The following is a 15398-nucleotide window of genomic DNA, read 5'->3' on the forward strand; positions in this document are numbered from 1 at the left end:
AGGTCGGCTCTGGCTCTACCGAGGGAGATCCTATTATCCGTGGTGCTAGCAGTCCCAGTCCCATATATTTCCTTTAGAATGTCACGAATGAGGAAAAAGAAGTTCAAACGAGGGAACGTAGGTTCAAATGAAGGTCAGATACCTAAAAGAGTTTTCTGGTGACTGTGTGCGGCTGGGGTGGAAAAAGTGGGGAAAAGGTACCCAGATGTGGGTGGCCCCGGAGGGTTGCTCCACTCCAGCCCCGGCAAGGGCAGGAGAGCGCGGCCTGCCTGGGAGATGCCCAGAGCCACTGGAGCGCCTACTATGTGCCAGGTGGGGACGGCAGGAAAACGGCGGGATGCTGTGTCCCCTGAGTCTGGCAGGGTTCTAGGTGCTTTACACGTAGCAAGACACGTTCTCCGCCTCAAGGCACTCGCAGTCCGTTTTCTGGGTTGCATCAGGTGGGGGCAAACCAGGTCCCCGCAGAAGTGAGGACGCTGAAGGAATACAGTAGGGGAAAGAAATGCTTCCCTCTCGTCCTACACACCAGGCAGGCCCCAGAGGCTAAGACCGACACGCCCTCCCCGAAGGGCAGACCCGCCTCGAAGAGGGCGGATCCGGGCAGGGCCCGCGGCCGGGCCCTCAGCCGACCCCCGCGAAAGCGGCCCAGCGCGGCGCCCTCTCCTCACGTGTCCCTCCGGGCCCCGGGGCCACTCACGTTCTGCTTCCGCCCGACCCCTCCGACTTCCGGTAAAGAGTCCCTACCGCACCTCCGCGCTCCCCCGGCGCCTCGGCGCGCCCGGCCTCCGATGCGCTCAGTGGCCGCAGCTCCTCGGAGTCCCGCGGCGGGCACCAAGTCTCGCCCCTTCGCCGCAGCCAACTGGCCCGGGTGGCGCTCGCTCCAGCGGCCGGCGCAGCGGAACGGGCGGGGCGGCGGTGGCGCGGCCTCTGGCCAGTATCCCTCCGCCGCCCCTCCCCCGCCCGGCCCTGGCCCCCCTCCCTCCCGGCAGCGCTCGCCTCCCTCCGCCTCAGACTGTTTTGGTTGCAACGGCAACAGCGGTGGCGCGTTCCGGCCCGGCTCCCCGCAGCTCCTCGGTCTCGGCGGGCCTCCCCGCCCCTTCGTCGTCCTCCTTCTCCCCCGCGGCAGCCCGGGTGCCCCCCCGGCCGCGCCAACCCGCGCCTCCCTGCTCGGCGCCCGCGCGTCCCCGCCGCGCTCCGGCGTCTCCTCGGCGCGCCCGGCTCCCGGCTGTCCCCGCCCGGCGTGCGAGCCGGTGTATGGGCCCCTCACCATGTCGCTGAAGCAGCAGCAGCAGCAGCAGCAGCAGCAGCAGCAGCAGCCGCCCGCGGCTGCCAATGTCCGCAAGCCCGGCGGCAGCGGCCTTCTAGCGTCACCCGCCGCCTCGCCTTCGCCGTCGTCGTCCTCGGTCTCCTCGTCCTCGGCCACGACTCCCTCCTCGGCGGCCGCGGCGACCTCCGGCGGCGGTAGGCCCGGCCTGGGCAGGTGGGTGTCGGCACGCCAGCCCCCTCCGCTCCGGTCCCGGCGTCCCCTCCCCCGCGGCCCGCGCCGCCGTCCCCGCCCCGTGACCCGCCGGGCTGCCCGGGGTGGGCCGGGGGCCGGCAGCGCGAGGGGGACTCGCTTGGGCCTGAGCCCCGAGGCTCTGCCGGGGGGCGCAGCCGGGGTCCTCTAGGATTGTCAGGCTTGTCCAGCCTCCCGCAGCATCCGCGCCCCCTCCCCCAGCGGTCAAGATGGAGGGAGCGGGCGGCCTCCCCTCCCCACGCGTGTTGGGAGGGGTTTTCGGGTAGCGGCGATGGTCAGCCCCGGATCCCCCTTCCGCACGATCCTCCGACCGCAGCGTGGGGATGCTCGGGCAGCGCCCCCACTACCAGTTTAGATGTGAACGTTGGAGGGGTCTAGAGGCTTTGATGTCGTTTTCTGGAACATGTGTCTCCCCCCCCACCCGCCATGGGAGACATCTCGGGAGGGGAGAAGTTAGGTCTGCGTCCCTCGTGCCTGTTAAAGGGGTAGGCACCGGGCTTCTCCGGAATCATCAGGGTCTGTCTGGGCTCTCTCCCCGCCCCCTCCCAGTCCTGGGAAAGATTGGAGGACCGGGTGGAGACAGGTGGGCCTTGGCCCCCGCACCTCTCCGCGTTCGAGTCCGAGGGCGCGGCGGGGGCTCCCGAACTCTCTTGGAATCGTGGGGCTCCGTGTGGCCTCCCGCAGCGTTCCGCCCTCCCCCACCTGGGGAAGGGAAGGGGTGGGGAGTGCCCGGCCCCCTCCCGGCCTTCCTCCTTCCCCCGCCAGGCCTCTCCGGCGCGCGGGTGGTGGCCAATCCGCATTGCTGTTCGAGGCCACGGTGGAGAAGGCGCCTCTGAACAGCGGTGGGCGAGGGCCGGACCCAGGCTGGACCGGGGAGATCCGGGGCGGCAGTGCTGGTGGCAGGGGGCGGGCACCCTGCGCAGTTATCCCAACCCCCGCCCCAATTTCGGAAATGCTAGGAGAGAGAGATTGCAGCAGGGGACGTGGTGGGGATCCTGAAGGCAGAAATGCGGGTGTTTACTGGCGTCTTTTTTCCTCCTAAGCTGGGGTTGTGGTAGGGACTGGGGGCTCAGTGTTGTCCCGGCTAGCTGGGTTTGACTCGAGGGTGTGTTTGTGCAGGAGCGCCTGTTGGGGGTGGCGGGTGGTTGTCAGTTCGTATTTCGCGAACTAAGAAAATGCTTAGTGTTCAAAGGGAGAAGCAAACGTCAATAGACTCCATTCCATTGTGGCCGGTGTCCTTAACTTCGGGAGTGCCGCCAGAGCTTACCAAGGGCACGCAAGTCCATTTCCCCTGTGCCTCAAGTCCATCCGTGTTGCAGGCACTGCTGTGCCTTCCTTAGGCCTAGGCCGCCGTCTTGACAGGGCCGGTGACCCGGCGTCCTCCTTAAATAGGCATCTTGGGCTTTGGAAGGTGGAATAAGAGGATTTTTCATTTTTCAGCAACCCCTTTCCAAAGAATTTTTATTTACAGCAGAAATTCCCCATCAAGAGGAATCAGCTGGTTTTTAAGGAATTCTGCTGCCTTCAAAGGGGGCGGAAACAGTCGGTTGTTTGACTTTACACGCCCCGCCCACCCTTCCCCTTCTGTGAGTCTGAAGCATCCCAACACTGCTTAGCCAAACTAGTTCAGATGAAGTGATCATTTCCCCAGGTAGAGGGTAAATTCAGTTTCCTTTTTTCGTTGGCATCTAGCAAAAAAATTTAAAATACAATGTTTATAGAAAAGGATGCATTCTGTTTTTACTTTCTTAGGTATTAGCAAGAGATTTGGCAGATATATTCAACATGTTCAAATATATAAACGTTAAAACTAACGTCGTTAAGTTGCATTGACTATGAGGCTTAAAAATTAGACTATAATAGAATTTGCACCTGAGTAGTTGGAGTGATCAAAGATATTTGGAATATTTTAGTACTACAAGGTCTTTTTTTCTGTTCCTTGAGGCTTTACAACAGTTTAAGGTTAATTTAGATTTTTCCTTGCTTTAAGTTCCTTTACTTGAGACCTAAATGGTATCCCTTATTCTTTTTGATGAATAGGTGAAATTTTGTTTACTGTGTTGGATTTGCATAATGTGAAATTTTATTCTTGTACAGATCGTTAATGTAGTATTACTTTGAATTTGAATCACTTTCCTCCGTTCCTTATAAATAAGTTTCAGCTTCTAGAATCTTCTGACTTATGTTTGTGTGTATCAACAGTGAAAATAAGTTTCTGAGAGCAAGGGTGAAAAAAGAAAATGCAGCATTGGATTTGACAAGTTTCGAGATAGCAAAATATTCTTGGAAGTCTGGAAATTCACATCTGCTTTAAGAAACATCTCATAATTTGACTTCTTGTGTGTGTGAATAGTTTTTCATGACTTTCAGAAGTGATTTATTCTGGCCGGGCGCGGTGGCTCAAGCCTGTAATCCCAGCACTTTGGGAGGCCTAGACGGGCGGATCACGAGGTCAGGAGATCGAGACCATCCTGGCTAACACGGTGAAACCCCGTCTCTACTAAAAAATACAAAAAACTAGCGGGGCGAGGTGGCGGGCGCCTGTAGTCCCAGCTACTCGGGAGGCTGAGGCAGGAGAATGGCGTAAACCCGGGAGGCGGAGCTTGCAGTGAGCCGAGATCCGGCCACGGCACTCCAGCCCGGGCTACAGAGCAAGACTCCGTCTCAAAAAAAAAAAAAAAAAAGAAGTGATTTCTTCTATCTTTGTTAGAAGGTGGCTGTTTTAGGAAAGATAATGTAAGCACAATATTAGAACATAATTTTACTTCAATATAATTCTTTTTTTTTTTTTTTGAGATGGAATCTCACTCTGTTACAGCCCAGACTGGAGTGCAGTGGCCTGATCTCAGCTCACTGCAGTCTCTGCTTCCTGGGTTCATTCAAGTGATTCTCCGGCCTCAGCTTCCCGAGTAGCTGGGATTACAGGTTCGTGCCACCACACCTGGCTAATTTTTTTGTATTTTTAGTGAGGACGGGATTTTGCCATGTTGGCCAGGCTGGTCTCGAACTCCTGATCTCAAGTCATCCACCTGCCTTGGCCTCCCAAAGTGCTGGGATTACAGGTGTCAGCTACTGCCCCTGGCCAATTTTTGTATTTTTAGTAGAGACGGGGTTTCACCTTGTTGGCCAGGCTGGTCTCAACTCCTCCTGACCTCAAGTGGTCTGCCAGCCTTGGCCTCCCAAAGTGCCAGGATTACAGGCAGACATGAGCCACTGCCCCCAACCATCCGTCTAATTCTTATTTTTGTTTTTTACCTTTTTGTTTTTATGTAGTAGAGGTGATTGTGTATGTTATTTTGTAGTTAGCTTTTTTCTCCTGAACATTGTATTGTAAATGTAAATTTTTTTTTTTTTTTTGAGACGGAGTCTGTTGCCCAGTCTGGAGTGCAGCGGTATGATCTCAGCTCACTGCAGCCTCTGACTCCTAGGTTCAAGCGATTCTCCCACCTCAGCTTCCTGAGTAGCTGGGTCTACAGGAACATGCCACCATGCTTGACTAATTTTTGTATTTTTAGTAGAGACAGGGTTTCGCCATGTTGGCTTCAAACTCCCAACCTTAGGTGATCCACCCGCCCTTGCCTCTCAAAGTGCTGGGATTACAGGTGTGAGCCACCGCGCCTGGCTGTAAGGTTTTTACTTAACCATTCTATTGTTGGGAATTGGGTTTCCACTTTTTTGTTATAGATAGTGGTGCAGTGAACATTTTTAAATAGCTTTTTGCTTCAGTGTAATTATTTCCTTAGAGAAAGTTCCCAAGAGTGGTTTTACTAGGTCAAAGGGTTTCAGGATTTTGATGGCTTTTGCTAGCAGTGCTCTATTCTTCTTCTTTTTTTTTTTTTTTTAAGAGACAGAGTCTTGCTCTGTCACCAAGCCTAGAGTGCAGTGGCGCGATCTTGGATCTTGGCTCACTGCAACCTCCTCCTGGGTTCACGCCATTCTCCTGCCTCAGCCTCCCAAGTAACTGGGACTACAGGAGCCTGCCACCATGCCCAGCTAATTTTTTGCATTTTTTAGTAGAGACGGGGTTTCACCGTGTTGGCCAGGATGGTCTCGATCTCCTGACGTCATGATCCTCCCGCCTCGGCCTCCCAAAGTGCTGGGATTACAGGTGTGAGCCACTGCGCCCGTCCACGGTGCTCTATTATTCTTTAGAAGACTTGTATTACTTCCAGTGCCAAGAAGGTTGCTCGTCCATAGAATGGTTTCTTTGTAGTTTCTCAAATATTGTGGGGAATTTTCAAAGGAAAAATTGCGTTTTTACTGTCAAGTGCATACATTATTAAGTGCTTTTGTTACTGGATTATTTATGTTTGAGTTTAATTTGGTTCCTCTGAGGATTTTATAAGGTAATATATGTGAAGATGTTTTGAAACCTGTAACCACTGTTATTAATGAGGATACTTGGTTTATCTATTGTTATAGTACTGAGTTAAGTGCAGGAATGAAATTCCTGAGGAACTGTTCTAAAGCTTTATTGTTGTTGTTAACCTCTCTTTTTCATCTGAAAGTGTTTTTTATTAGCTGCTAGCCTATGACCAAGTTATTTTTGGTAACTTTCATGTAATTTCATGGCACTGTTGGGAATTTTCACTGGTTAACTCATCTTCTCCTTCTTCTACATTCCCTTCCCCATTAAAAATAAAAATAGGGATTTACAATTCTGTTACTCTATTCCTAAACCTAAATAATATGACATTAGAATTGCTTGGGATACAGGATTCAGTGTGAATAAAATATTTTTCTTTTAGTGATTTTCAGCTTAGTATTTTTACTGCTTCTTTCTCTTTAAGCATTGCAACTTAAAAATTGTGCTGTTTAGCCAGGCGCCTGTAATCCCAGTTACTCGGAGGCTGAGGCAGGAGAATCACTTGAGCCCAGGAGGCGGAGGAGGTTGCAGTCAGCTGAGATCGCACCGCTGCACTCCAGCCTGGGAGACAGAGTGAGTTCTGTCTCAAAAAAAAAAAAAAAAAAAAAAAGTGTGCTGTGGTTTAATGTAGTTGTTCATCATGCTTCCATTTAAATTTCAATGAGACCGTTCATCTTTTGCAGTTAAATATCTTGTAGAAGGACCTAAAATATCTACATTGAACATAGCTCTAGTGAAGCATCTATGTACACGGGGTTTTTGGGATTAATCAGTGAACAAAGCAAGTATATTGTCCTTTTGGAGTTTACATTCTAATGTGACTAGGTAGACAATGAGACATTAAATTACCAGCCTGTGTATAATAGTGTATAAGAGCTATGGGATTAGAAGAAAGCAGATTAAAGGTATAGGGAGTGTGGGAAGGGGAATGAGTTACAATTTTAAATGGATTAGGGGGAGCTTCATTGAGGAGCTAACATTTGAGCAAAGATTTGAAGGTCAGGTATTTAGCCATTTGCTTTTTATCTAGATTAATTAGTCTTGTGGCCTCATTAGTAATTTATAAGGTTTAAATGGTATCATCCTTTGTTATTCTTTTGTGTGCATATTGATACTAACCATCTCTGAAGTTAGACCAAAAAAGTCAATTGACATTGAGGGTCATTAGAGGTAAATTGTATATGGCTATTACTAACCAAAGAGGCATGTTTTGTTTTTCTTTTGGGCTTATATATTTTACCTAATTAGTTTAGTTTTTGTTTCAAGTATGTGGAAAAAATAAACTTTTTAAGTTGCCAAAACTTGCATTGGTTTTCTTTTTCTTTTTTTTTAAGAGAAAAAAGTAAGTCTGTAGTTGCTTAAAGATTTCACATTCTGAAACAGTGAAAACATTTATGGGATCAGTCATGGTGTTCCTTTTTTTGGTTAAATGTAAACTTGTATTTTTAGTGTTACTCTAATTAGCGATGGTATATAATTTTACATAAGGGATATTAACTCATATTGTAGCTATATAGTAGCCATATGTTTTGACTTAAAGGAGGATCTCAAGGCCAGGTGCGGTGGCTGACACCTGTAATCCCAGCACTTTATGAGACGGAGGCAGGTGGATCACCTGGAGTCAGGAGTTCGAGACTAGCCTGGCCAACATGGTGAAACCCCGTCTCTACTAAAAATAAAAAAATTAGCCAGGCATGGTGGTGGGTGCCTGTAATCCCAGCTTCTTGGGAGGCTGAGGTAGGAGAATTGCTTGAACCCAGGAGGTGGAGGTTGCAGTGAGCCGAAATCATGCCATTGCACTCCAGCCTGGGCAACAGAGTGAGACTCTGTCTCAAAACAAACAAGAACAAAACAAAGGAGGATCTCATTTTCTTTGTCCTAAATAGTTACAGCTGTGTTAAAACTGTCACCTTAGCAAAGTACAGTTTTTTGCTTTGAAAGGAATTTTAACATTTTAGAAGATTGTCCTCGAGAATTACAATTTTCTTTTTTTTTTTTTTTTGAGACGGAGACTCGCTCTGTCGCCCAGGCTGGAGTGCAGTGGCCGGATCTCAGCTCACTGCAAGCTCCGCCTCCCGGGTTCACGCCATTCTCCTGCCTCAGCCTCCCGAGTAGCTGGGACTACAGGCGCCCACCACCGCGCCCGGCTAGTTTTTTGTATTTTTTAGTAGAGACGGGGTTTCACCGTGTTAGCCAGGATGGTCTCGATCTCCTGACCTCGTGATCCACCCGTCTCGGCCTCCCAAAGTGCTGGGATTACAGGCGTGAGCCACCGCGCCCGGCGAGAATTACAATTTTCTATTTTGACTAGATAGTGATAGTATTTTGATGTTGTGTAAAAGTTAAGCATGAACAAAACCCTACTTTTTTTTTTTTAGGTATTTCAAGTAATTGTGACAACTTCAATGGAGATGTAAACAGTTTGTTAACAGGCACACCTGCTACTGTCTTTTTTTTTTTTTTTGAGGTGGAGTCTTGCTCTGTTGCCCAGGCTGGAGTGCAGTGGCACGATCTCTGCTTACCGCAACCTCTGTCTCCTGGGTTCAAGTGATTCTCCTGCCTCAGCCTCCTAAGTAGCTAGGACTACATGTGCACGCCACCACGCCTGGCTAATTTTTGTATTTTTAGTAGAGATTGGGTTTTACCATGTTGGCCAGGATGGTCTCAAACTCCTGACCTCAGGTGATCCACCCATCTTGGCCTCCCAAAGTGCTGGGATTACAGGGGTGAGCCACCATGTCTGGCTGCTACTGTATCTTTTTAAATGAAAGTACTTGGGTTTTATTTTTTTTGTTTTTTTTTCTAAGATTATCTGGGTCATCTATGACGTGACTGTTACCATCTAAGGGTTTTTTTTTTTTTTCTTTTTTTTCTAGACGGAGTCTCGCTCTGTCGCCCAGGCTGGAGTACAGTGGTGCCATCTTGGCTCACTGCAACCTCCGCCTCCCAGTTTCACGCCATTCTCCTGCCTCAGCCTCCTGAGTAGCTGCGACTACGGGCGCCCACCACCACGCCTGGCTAATTTTTTGTATTTTTAGTAGAGATGGGGTTTCACCATGTTAGCCAGGATGGTCTCGATCTCCTGACCTCATGATCTTCCCGCCTCGGCCTCCCAAAGTGCTAGGATTACAGGCGTGAGCCACCACAATCGACCCATCTAAGGGTTTTTTTGTTTGAGACAGAGTCTTTGTCGCCCGGCTGGAGTGCAGTGGTGTGACCTTGGCTCACTGCAACCTCCGCCTCCGCCTCCAGGGTTGAAGCAATTATCCTGCCTTAGCCCTCCCGAATAGCTGGGATTACAGGCACCCAACACCATGCCCGGCTAATTTTTGCATTTTTAGTAGTTACGGGGTTTCACTCATGTTGGCCAGGCTGGTCTTGAACTCCTGGCCTCAGGTGATTCCCAAAGTGCTGGGATTACAGGCGTGAGCCTCCCCACCCAGCCTCGTGAGCTAAGGTGTTTTTTTTTTTTTTTTTTTTTTTTTTTTTTTTTTTATTGAGACAGAGTTTTGCTCTTTCCCAGTTTGGAGTGCAATGGCGCAATCTCAGCTCATTGCAACCTTTGTTTCCCGGGTTCAAGTGATTCTCCTGCCTTAGCCTTCTGAGTAGCTGAGATTACAGGTGCCTGCCACCCCGCGCAGCTAATTTTTGCATTTTTAGTAGAGATGGGGTTTCACCATGTTGGTCAGGCTTGTCTCGAACTCCTGACCTTGGGTGGTCCACCGCCTTGGCCTCCCAAAGTGCTGGGGTTACAGCCGTGAGCCATTGTGCGCGGCCTACTCTGTTTCTCAAAGAACAGTAACATCAACAACAAAAATTCCTAAATCTTAAAAATGGAAGGCAAAAACCCTAAGCTTTGAGAGATTAGGGAACTTGCCCAAAGCAACATTTGTAGGATTTTATTACACCTCTCCATTTATTATTTTTCTTTTAGAGTCAAGGTCTCCCTCTGTCACCCAGGCTGGAGTGCAGCCTCAATCTTCGGGGCTCAAGCATTTCTCCTGCCTTAGCCTCCTGCGTGGCTGGGACTACAGGTACACACCAGCTGGCTAACATTTAAATTTTTTGTAGAGACAGGGTCCTGCCGTGTTGCCCAGATTGGTCTCAAACTCCTGGACTCAAGCAGTCCTCCTGTCTCGGTTTCCCAAAGTGCTGAGATTACAGGTGTGAGCCACTGCACAGTGCCCCCCTCTTTATTTTTATTTTTATTTTTAAATTTTAAGTTCCAGGGCCCCTCCCTTGAAATAAATGGAGACATAATATATACACAAGATCTTGCTGTGTATTTTAAGGCAATGGTCCCCAACCTTTTTGACACTAGGGACCAGTTTTATGGAAGACGGTTTTTCCACAGGGGCAGGGGATGATTTTAAGATGAAACTGTTCTACCGGCCAGGTGCGGTGGCTCACGCCTGTAATCCCAGCACTTTGGGAGGCTGAGGCGGGCGGATCACGAGGTCAGGAGTTCGAGACCATCCTGGTTAACACGGTGAAACCCTGTCTCTACTAAAAATACAAAAAAGTTAGCTGGGCGTTTTGGAGGGCGCCAGTAGTCCCAGCTACTGGGGAGGCTGAGGCCAGAGAATGGCATGAAACTCGGGAGGCGGAGCTTGCAGTGAGCCGAGATCGAGCTACTGCACTCCAGCCTGGGGGACAAAGTGAGACCCCGTCTCAAAAAAAAAAAAAAACAAAAAAAGAAACTGTTCCACCTCAGATCATTACGCATTTGTTAGGTTCATTCTCATTAAGAGCACACAACCTACATCCTTCGCCATGCGCAGTTCCCAGTAGAGTTTGTGCTCCTGTGAGAGCCTAACACTGCACCTGATCTGACAGGTGGGGCTCAGGTGCTAATGCTCACACAGCTCGTGTTGTGCAGTCTGGTTCCTAACAGGCTTTCTTTTTTTTTCTTTCTTTTTTTTTTTTTTCCAGACGGAGTCTCACTGTCACCAGGCTGGAGTACAGTGGTGCCATCTCAGCTCACTGCAACCTCCGCTTCCCAGGTTCAAGTGATTCTCCTGCCTTAGCCTCCCATGTAGCTGGGACTATAGGCGCACGCCACGATGCCCAGCTAATTTTTGTATTTTTAGTAGAGACGGGGTTTCACCATATTGGGCAGGATGGTCTCGATCTCCTGACCTTGTGATCTGCCCAGTGCTGAGATTACAGGCGTGAGCCACTGTGCCCGGCCCCCTAACAGTCTTGTTTTAAGAATACAGTCACGGACAGTCCTTGACCTTCAGAATATCTTTTTGTAACCTTGATTTTGGCTTGCTAAAATAGGAGGTCTATTTTCTTATCTTTGTTTTTAATGTATGTAGTTCTGTACTTATGTGGTGTGAAATCTACTTAAATGTTAAATCCTCGGATATTTATTTATTTTGAGACAGAGTCTCACTCTGTCACCCAGGCTGGAAAGCAGTGGCATGATCTCGGCTCACTGTAACCTCTGCCTCCCAGGTTCAAGTGATTCTCCTGCCTCAGCCTTCTGAGTAGCTGGTATTACAGGCGTGCACCACCACACCTGGCAAAGTTTTGTATTTTTTTTTTTTTTTTTAGTAGAGATGGGGTTTCACCATGTTGGCCAGGCTGGTCTTGAACTCCTGACCTTAGGTGATCTGCCCGTCTTGGCCTCCCAAAGTTTTGGGATTACAGGCTTGAGCCACTGGGCCCGGCCTTATTTATTTTTTGAGACGGGGTCTAGCTCTGTCGCCCAGGAGGGAGTGCAGTGGCATCATCATGGCTCATTGCAACCTCAAGTTCTCAGGCCCAGGTGATCCTCCCATCTCAGCCTCCTGAGTATCTGAGACCACAGGCATGTGCCACCATGCCCAGCAAAATTTTTGTTTGACTCTGTTGCCCAGGCTGAAGTGCAGTGGCAGGATCTCGGCTCACTGCAATCTCTGCCTCCTGGGTTCAAGTGATTCTCATGCCTCAGCCTCCTGAGTAGCTGGGATTATAGGCATGCACCCCCACACCTGGCTAATTTTTTTTGTTATTGGTAGAGATGGGGTTTCATCATGTTGGTCAGTCTGGTCTTCAACCCCGACCTCAGGTGATCCACCTACCTTGGCCTCCCAAAGTGTTGGAATTACAGGCGTAAGCCACTGCGCCTGGCTTTTTTTTTTTTTTTTTTGTAGGGACAGAGGTTTTAACTTGTTGCCCAGGATGGCCTTGAATTCCTGACCTCAAACAATTTGCCCTCCTTGGCTTCCCAAGGTGCTGGGATTACAGGTGTGAGCCACTATGCCTGGCTGATTTAAATTATTATTATTTGTGTGTGCGTGTGTTGCGGGGTGTCATCCTGTCACCCAGGCCGGAATGCAGTGGTGTGATCTCGGCTCACTGCAACCTCTGCCTCCATAGTTCAAGTGATTGTCCTGCCTCAGCCTCCCGAGTAGCTGGGATTATAGGTGTGTGCCACCACGCCTGGCTAATTTTTGTATTTTTAGTAGAGATGGGGTTTCATCATGTTGGCCAGGCTGGTCTTGGACTCCTGACCTTAGGTGATCCAACTGCCTCGGCCTTCCAAAGTGCTGGGATTACAGGAGTGAGCCACCATGACCGGCTTGGTTTAGTTTTTGTTTTTATTGTTTTTTTTGAGACAGAGTCTTGCTCTGTCACCCAGGCTGGAGTGCAGTGGTGCCATCTTGGCTCAATGCAAGCTCTGCCCCCCAAGTTCATGCCATCCTTCTGCCTCAGCCTCCCGAGTAGCTGGGACTACAGGTGCCCGCCACCATGCTTGGCTAATTTTTTTGTGTGTATTTTTAGTAGAGACGGGGTTTCACTGTGTTAGCCAGGATGGTCTTGATCTCCTGACCTCGTGATCCGCCTGCCTCGGCTTCCCAAAGTGCTGGGATTACAGGCATGAGCCACCATGCCTGGCCTGGTTTAGTATTTTTATGAGTCTGGGTTGTTAATTAAAACTTGTCATAGCTGTTAACCTTAACTTTTTATTTTTTATTTTTTTTTTTTTTGAGACGGAGTCTCGCTCTGTCGCCCAGGCTGGAGTGCAGTGGCGCGATCTCGGCTCACTACAATCTCTGCCTCCTGGGTTAAAGACATTTTTCTGCCTCAGCCTCCTGAGTAGCTGGGACTACAGGCATGCGCCATCTCGCCCAGCTAATTTTTGTATTTTAGTAGAGACTGGGTTTCACCATATTGGCCAGGTTGGTCTCAAACTCCTGGCCTCGAGTGATCCACCTGCCTCAGCCTCCCACGCCTGGCAACCTTGACTTTTTATTTGCTGGTAATTATCTGTGTTTGCATTCATGTGAAAATTTGAAATTCTCATTAACGTTTAACGATACTTACATAGATTGCTTGTAATTTAAACCCTGAAGTTGTGTCAAGTGACTATAAAATGTCAATTTCTTTTATTTATTTATTTATTTATTTTCGTGACAGGATCTGACTCTGTTGCTAAGGCCGGAGTGCAGTGCTGCAAATATGGCTCACTGCAACCTCTGTCTCCCGGGTTCAAGCCATCCTCCCACCTCAGCCTCCTGAGTAGTTGGAACTACTGGTGTGCCCCACAGTGCTCGCCTGGTTTTTTTGTATTTTCAGTAGATGTGGAGTTTTGACATGTTGATCTTGAAATCATAGCCTCGAGTGATCCACCCACCTAGGCCTCCTAACATGCTGGTGTTACAGGCGTGAGCCACTGTGTCCAGCCCGAAAATGTCAGTTTTGTGCCATGATTAATAGCTAACTACATTTTGGGAATGGAATAAAATGTCATTCTGTAGTGAAGTCTTTTTAAAACTCATTAGTTGTGGTATGAGGCTTGTTGGCAATATAAGTGAACATGGTTTATTTTTATTAACTGTATCAGAGCTTTAGAATATTGGTCTCCTGAAGCCATTGCCTTGAGAGGCTTTATTGAACAGTGTTGCCAATGATCAAATTTTTTTTTGTTTTTCTTTTTTTGAGACTGGATCTTACCCTGTTGGCCAGGTTGGAGTATAGTGGTATGGTCATGGCTCATTTGCAGCCTCAACATCCTGGGCTCAAGCAGTCCTCCTACCTCAGTCTCCTGAGTAGCTGGAACTACAGGTACATGCAGCCATGCCTGGTTTTTGTATATTTTGGAGAGACAGGGTTTAGCCGTGTTGCCCAGGCTGGTCTCAAACTCTTAAATTCAAGTGATCCATCCACCTAGTTTTCCCAAAGTGCTTTAATTACATGCGTGAGGCACCGTGGCTAGCCAGGTCAAATATTTTTCGTTGACATTTTTCATATTGCTTTTTAAAGTCATGTTAAAATGTTCTTAATAATTTTTCTAAGTGGAATTAATCTTGATTATAATTTTAGTTTTTTATAAAGGGCTGGTTTTGAAACACGTACTACATTTTTCTTTTCGGGTTTATAAACATTTATTGTGGACTTTGTGCAGTTAACTATTTTCATTCCTGAAACGCATTTGGAAATCAGGAATTAAAGACTAAATGTCTTTTCACTGAAGCTTGAGCAAATTATAGAAAGGAGAGGTTTTTTGTTTTGTTTTGTTTTTTTTTTTGGTAGAAATGGGGGTCTTGTTATGTTGCTCAGACTGGCCTCCAACTCCTGGGCCTAAACTCCTCCTGCTTCAGCCTCTGGTCTGGAGAGTTCTTTATGGCCTCTTTGAGAACTTACTTTTACTTTACACATGATTCTATCTAGCTTTCTTTTGTGATATACATATTGGCAGCAAGTAGAAAAGTAATATTTTCAGAGGCAGATATATTAACCGCAATGAGAAATAACAGTAGCGTGATAGAAAGTTGAAAGACTTGGCTGGGCATGGTGGATCACTTGAGGTCAGGAGTTTGAGACCAGTCTGGCCAATGTGGTGAAACCCTGTCTCTACTAAAAAACAGAAAAAGGGCTGGGCTTGGTGGCTCATCCCTGTAATCCCAGCACTTTGGGAGGCTGAGGAGGGCAGATCACAAGGTCAAGAGATTGAGACCATCCTGGCCAACAGGGTGAAACCCCATCTCTACTAAAAATACAAAAAAATTAGCTGGGCGTAGTGGTGCATGTCTATAATCCCAGCTACTCAGGAGGCTGAGGCAGGAGAATTGCTTGAACCCAGGAGGCAGAGGTTGCAGTGAGCCGAGATTGGGCCACTGTACTCTAGCCTAGCGACAGAGGGAGACTCCGTCTCAAAAAAAAAAAAAAAAGAAAAAAGCCGGGCGTGGGGCAGGAGGTGCGCCTGTAATCCCAGCTACTTGGGAGGTTGAAGCAGGAGAATCGCTTGAACCTCAGAGTCGAAGGTTGCAGTGAGCTCAGATTCAGATTGTGTCACTGTGTCCCAGCCTGGGTGACAGAGCGAGACTCTCTGAAAAATACAAAAAACACGTTTGGAAGACTGATGGCTGGGCATGGTGTCTCACACCTGTAATTCCAACACTTTGGGAGGCTGAAGCAGGCAGATTACCTGAGCCCAGGAGTGCAGGTCCAGCCTGGGCAACAAAGGCAATCCCCGTCTCAACAAAAAATATTTATACTAAAAATTTAGCTGGGCGTGGTCATGCA

At 48.6% G+C, this 15398-nt stretch overlaps 1 protein-coding gene across 6 annotated transcripts in view; it reads left to right on the top strand.

Moving 5' to 3' along the window:
- Positions 1-981: 981 nt before the first annotated feature.
- Positions 982-15398, top strand: part of LOC105493406 (ataxin 2) — a 155411-nt gene continuing 140994 nt past the window's right edge. For 2 of the 6 annotated variants that reach the window (XM_024796463.2, XM_024796464.2), the window contains exon 1: positions 985-1480. In XM_024796463.2, the coding sequence (XP_024652231.1) occupies positions 1269-1480 (212 nt within the window). In that variant the 5' untranslated portion in view covers positions 985-1268. Of the gene's footprint in view, positions 1481-2336; positions 2359-6436; positions 6456-15398 lie in introns of those variants that run through there. The other 4 variants (XM_071071074.1, XM_071071076.1, XM_071071082.1 and 1 more) reach the window with 4 other exon arrangements.

This window comes from Macaca nemestrina, chromosome 10 (assembly GCF_043159975.1).
Source record: "Macaca nemestrina isolate mMacNem1 chromosome 10, mMacNem.hap1, whole genome shotgun sequence".
Lineage (NCBI taxonomy): Eukaryota > Metazoa > Chordata > Mammalia > Primates > Cercopithecidae > Macaca > Macaca nemestrina.